The following is a 5,169-nucleotide window of genomic DNA, read 5'->3' on the forward strand; positions in this document are numbered from 1 at the left end:
AAAAAAAAAAACTAAAATGACTTGGCCAGCCTTGGTGTCTCACACCTCTAATCCCAGCACTTTGGAAGGGTGAGGCTGGCAGATCACCTGAGGTCAGGAGTTCAAGACTAGCCTAGCCAACATGGTGAAACCCCGTCTCTACTAAAACTACAAAAATTAGACAGACATGGTGGCAGGCGCCTGTAATCCCAGCTATTCAGGAGGCTGAGGAGGATGCAATGAGCCAAGACAGTTGCCATTGCACTCCAGCCTAAGTGACAGAGCAAGACTGTCTAAAAAAAAAAAAACCACACACATGAGTGTTTATGCAAAAAAAAAACCTTCAAATTTTATTGATACCGGACTCCACCCCAAGTTTAATAAACATACAAATTTAGCCTTCTGCTCATTCCCAGATGGTTTTGGTCTATGGGATCTACCTTCTCCTTATTCTGCTGAGAGCTGTTCAGTATGCTTTCTAGCCATTCAAATTGGTTGGCTGGGTCAGTCTTGTTCAGGGTCTTGATATTGGGGCCGTAGTACAAGTTTGTGTTTAGACTGATGATCCTAAGGTTTGGATTAGTTGTAACTTTCTGTGAATAAAAACCACCTATAAAAACAATTTTAAAACACATTTAGGAAAACACACACATATACAAAGGCATTGTAAAAGCAAATTCCTGGGGTTTACAATCCAGTCAGGAGGCTGGTACTTATTTCTCATTGTTTAGTTGGCACATAGATAGGCTGTCATTAGATAAGAAGCAGATTTAACAGCATTTACTGAAAATCTGCTGTGGTGCTAGGTCCCATGCTGGCACTTCCAACATGCTGAAATAATGGTTGTATCCAATATTCAGATGAAAAGATAAATAAGCGTTTGGGCAGTAAGCAACAAGATTGAATCTTATGAAAGAAGGATTCACACATCAACTTCTATTTTTATGATTAGGGGCTTAAGCTGAGAGACATTGTGAAATATAAAATCCAAAGAATAGTAACACACATGGATCTTGCTAGAGATTACTGAGAAAAAAGAAAAGGGTCAGACAAATCACAGCTGCTACAATCTCAGAGGAAAAGAGGTTTAAAGGCATCATTCCACCCACGCCTCTGAATAAGTGGTGACGGGACACCCAAGGGTCTGCTGCAATGGCACTTGCAGAGCTGGGCACTCAGATCTGGCCCAGCTTTCTTTGCCCTGAGCCTACTCACTATTCGTGGCTTTCTCTAGTTTTCAATCATGATGGATCACTGCCTCTTTAATTTTCTGTTTTTTCTCATAGTCATAACACCTTATTATTTTTACTATGGTAGTAGCAGGGCAGTTAGGCTTGAATTTGTCGGAAGTTATTTTTGAGACACTTCCCTTCCTGTCCTAGTCGTAGAAATTGACAAAAGGTCTCACTAGGGGCCCTGGAATTTCAGGCCCCTCATGCAGAGCATCTCTGCTCCAAATCACTTTTGCCTCTAAGACTTTCTCAGGATTCCTTTTATGACTTTTAACTTAGTATTATACTCCAGTGTTTAACTGGAGCTTTGAGGGCTATCATGGGAATGGGTATCATTATAAACTGATACAGCTTTTTCTTAGGGCCTGAATTCTACTTCTCAGCTGTTTTCTGCTTCCCCTGCTTTATGCTGAGCCTCCTTAGAACGCAGAGCATTTCTTTAGGAATCTTGATCATTCTTTGTGGCTCTCCCTTCACTTCAACCTACACAAGCTCTCCATGTGTCTTGTAGGATGTGAAGCCTAAGACTAGAAGTAGGCTGGGCATGGTGGCTCATGCCTGTAATCCCAGCACTTTGGGAGGCCAAGGGGGGCAGATCTCCTGAGGTCAGGTGTTCGAGACCAGCCTGACCAATATGGTGAAACCCTGTCTCTACTAAAAATACAAAATTAGCTGGGTATGGTGGCAGGTGCCTATAATCCCAGCTACTTAGGAGGCTGAGCCAGGAGAATCGCTTGAACCCAGGAGGTGGAGGTTGTGGTGAGCTGAGACCATACCATTTGCACTCTAGCCCGGGCAACAAGAGTGAAACTCTGTCTCAAAAAAAAAAAAAAAAAAAAAAAAAAAAAAAAAAAAAAAAAAAAAAAAGACTAGATATAGTTCTCTAGATTAATCAGAACCGTAGTCTAATTCTAAGATATCATGTCTCGAATTCATATATACTGTGATTTGCTGTATGCTAGCAAAAACAGTAACAAAACAGTGACAAAAGCCAAAGGGTTAATAAAAATACTGAAAGAAAGCCTTTTAACTGACAGAAATCCAGCCATTAACTTGAAATTCTTCTCAACATTCTAAAAACACCAAAGTCTTCGTTTAACAGCTTGGCACCTCAGCTAAGCTCACAAAATGTCAGGGATTTACATAATGTGTCAAAAGCCACAGGAGCAGAGGGCCTTTAGACATTACCCAGGGAAGCCTTACTATGCACTAATTATGCATTACTTTCCCAAGCACCTCAAAGTCCATGTTAAAAGCTTCGTTTTTTACCAGCTGTTTGTTTTATAAAATTGTGCTGCTTGGTTAGAAGTTAGTGTCCATTCGCTCTTCTCAATCAATTTTCCAATGAGAAACATACACTTTTATTTACATTCAAATCCAAAGTTCAGCTTTTGCTCCATGGGGAACATAGCTACCTAATTAAGAGTAGAAGAACAAAAGAGTGGAAGAAGAACAGGAAGAGCGCCCCGCAAGATAAACAGGTTCATGACGTGTGTCACTAGCAGCATTACTACTCACTGTAGTAATAGGGCAGAGGCGCTCCAGAATTGGCACATTCAAGCGAACATTAAAAATTTAAGTCTAGCTCAGTGTGGTGGCTCACGCCTGTAATCCCAGCACTTTGGGAGACCGAGGCGGGTGGATCACGAGGTCAAGAGATCGAGACCATCCTGGCCAACATGGTGAAACCCCTTCTCTACTAAGAAATACAAAAATTAACTGGGTGTGGTAGTGCGCGCCTGTAGTCCCACCTGCTTGGGAGGCTGAGGCAGGAGAATTGCAGTGAGCCAAGATTGCACGATTGCACTCCAGCCTGGCTCCTGGTGACAGAGCAAGACTCTGTCAAAAAAAAAAAAAAAAAGTCTAAACAACATGAATAAAAATTGAGGCAAAATAGGAATAAGTAAGTCTTTCACTTACCTCTCCTTAAAGTACTAATAGCTTCTTCATCCAGCCATGGTTTCCAGAGGTTTGCCACTGCATTGTACACTTTACTGGTGACTACAGGCAGTTGATCCTGGCCACAAACAATATAGTCCACCATTGAAACTTTAAAGATATATGGCTGAATTAATGTAAACATTACTTGAGCACTGACTACTGTGTTAGGCATCTAGAGATGCAAGGATGAATATTAGATAGACTTCATCTTCAAGGAATATAACTTAGTTGGAGACTGGGGACAAAATGTAACCACTTAACTTTAAGACAGTGTGCTGGGCACTAACACAGAGGTCCTGGGAGCCTGGAAGCAAGAACAATCAAGTGTAGCCCAGGGCAGGGCGCAGTGGCACACCTATGATCCCAGCAGTTTGGGAGGCCAAGACGGGCGGATCATTTGAGACCAGAAGTTCAAGAAGAGCCTGGTCAACATGGTGAAACCCTGTTTCTACTACAAATACAAAAATTAGCCTAGGTGGTGAGCACCTATAATCACAGCTACTCAGGAGGCTGAGGCAGGAGAATCGCTGGAACCCAGGAGGCGAAGGTTGCAGTGAGCCAAGATCACGCCCCTGTACTTTAGCTTGGGTGACTGAGTGAGGCTTTGTCTCTAAAAAAAAAACACATAAAGGCCGGGTGTGGTGGCTCACGCCTGTAATCCCAGCACTTTGGGAGGCCAAAGCGCGTGGATCACGTGGTCAAAAGATTGAGACCATCCTGGTCAACATAGTGAAATCCCGTCTCTACTAAAAATACAAAAAATTAGCTGGGCATGGTGGCGTGCGCCTGTAATCCCAGCTACTCAGGAGGCTGAGGCAGGAGAGTCGCTTGAACCCAGGAGGCAGAGGTTGCAGTGAGCCGAGATCGTGCCATTGCACTCCAGCCTGGGTAACAAGAGCGAAACTCCGTCTCAAAAAGAAAAGAAAAGAAAAAAAAAGTGTAGCCCAGGGAATTAGGGTAGAGAGTGAAGACAGCAGTTGAGCCAGGCCTTTAACAAAAGGGCATCAAAGCAAATGCAATGGTTCAGATACAAACACAGGCATAGGTACAGCCATAGGCACAGTCACAGGTATGTGCCACACACAGAGAAAAGCTCATGTTTTAGCATGGCTAGGATGTAGGATGGATATGGAAGTGTGCTCATTAAAGAGACACCAAAGGCAGGTTCGAGCCTGAATGGGCACTGCCTGATGCAAGGTAACAGGAAAACATCATGTTTTAGAATTTAATAAAGCCTTCTGAACTATTATAAGCTTCTTAACTCTTGGAATAAAGATTTACAACCACACACTTTGATTTAGAGAAGTCTTTTTATGGCAGCATAAATTATATCAAAATATTTTGATTTTTAAAATAATAAAAGTATAAAACATTTTTATTATCATAAAGTATCTCAGGGGGTCATAAGCTCTAGTGTAGAAGTAAATGGGGACCCTCATTCAGGGGGAAAACAAATAAACAAAACTTTAAGAAAGTAAATACTGAAGCAGGGCATGGTGACTCATGCCTATAATCCCGGCACTTTGAGAGGCTGAGGCAGGAGGATAGCTTGAGCCCCAGAGGTTGAGGCTGCATTTATCTATGATTGTGCCACTGCACTGCACTCCAGCCTGGGTAACAGATAAAGGCCCTGTCTGAAAGAAAGAGAGAGATGGAAGGAAGGAAGGAAGGGAGAGAAAGAAAAAAAGACCCAGAAATCATTTGTGAATTGGATACCTTTTTTAATTGAGACAATGTCTCAGTCTCACCCAGGCTGGAATGAAGTGGTATAATCTTGGCTGACTACAGCCTCTGCCTCCTGGGTTCAGGTGATTTTCCTGCCTCAGCCTCCTGAATAGCTAGGACTACAGGCATGTGCTAATTTTTTATATTTTATATATTTTTTATTTTTATTTTTTTTTGAGACGGAGTTTCACTCATGTTACCCAGGCTGGAGTGCAATGGCGCGATCTCGGCTCACCGCAACCTCCGCCTCCTGGGTTCAGGCAATTCTCCTGCCTCAGCCTCCTGAGTAGCT

The 5,169-nt window shown here is 42.7% G+C and overlaps 1 protein-coding gene across 1 annotated transcript in view; it reads right to left on the minus strand.

Annotated features, from left to right (window-relative positions):
• Positions 1-5,169, minus strand: part of SMPDL3A (sphingomyelin phosphodiesterase acid like 3A) — a 24,883-nt gene that overhangs the window by 5,811 nt on the left and 13,903 nt on the right. The window contains exons 4-5 of the mRNA XM_017541034.2: positions 3,132-3,228; positions 420-589 (exon numbers count right to left, since the gene is read on the minus strand). Coding sequence (XP_017396523.1) covers positions 420-589; positions 3,132-3,228 — 267 coding nt within the window. The remainder of the gene's footprint in view (positions 1-419; positions 590-3,131; positions 3,229-5,169) is intronic.

This window comes from Cebus imitator, unplaced genomic scaffold (assembly GCF_001604975.1).
Source record: "Cebus imitator isolate Cc_AM_T3 unplaced genomic scaffold, Cebus_imitator-1.0 Scaffold130, whole genome shotgun sequence".
NCBI lineage: Eukaryota > Metazoa > Chordata > Mammalia > Primates > Cebidae > Cebus > Cebus imitator.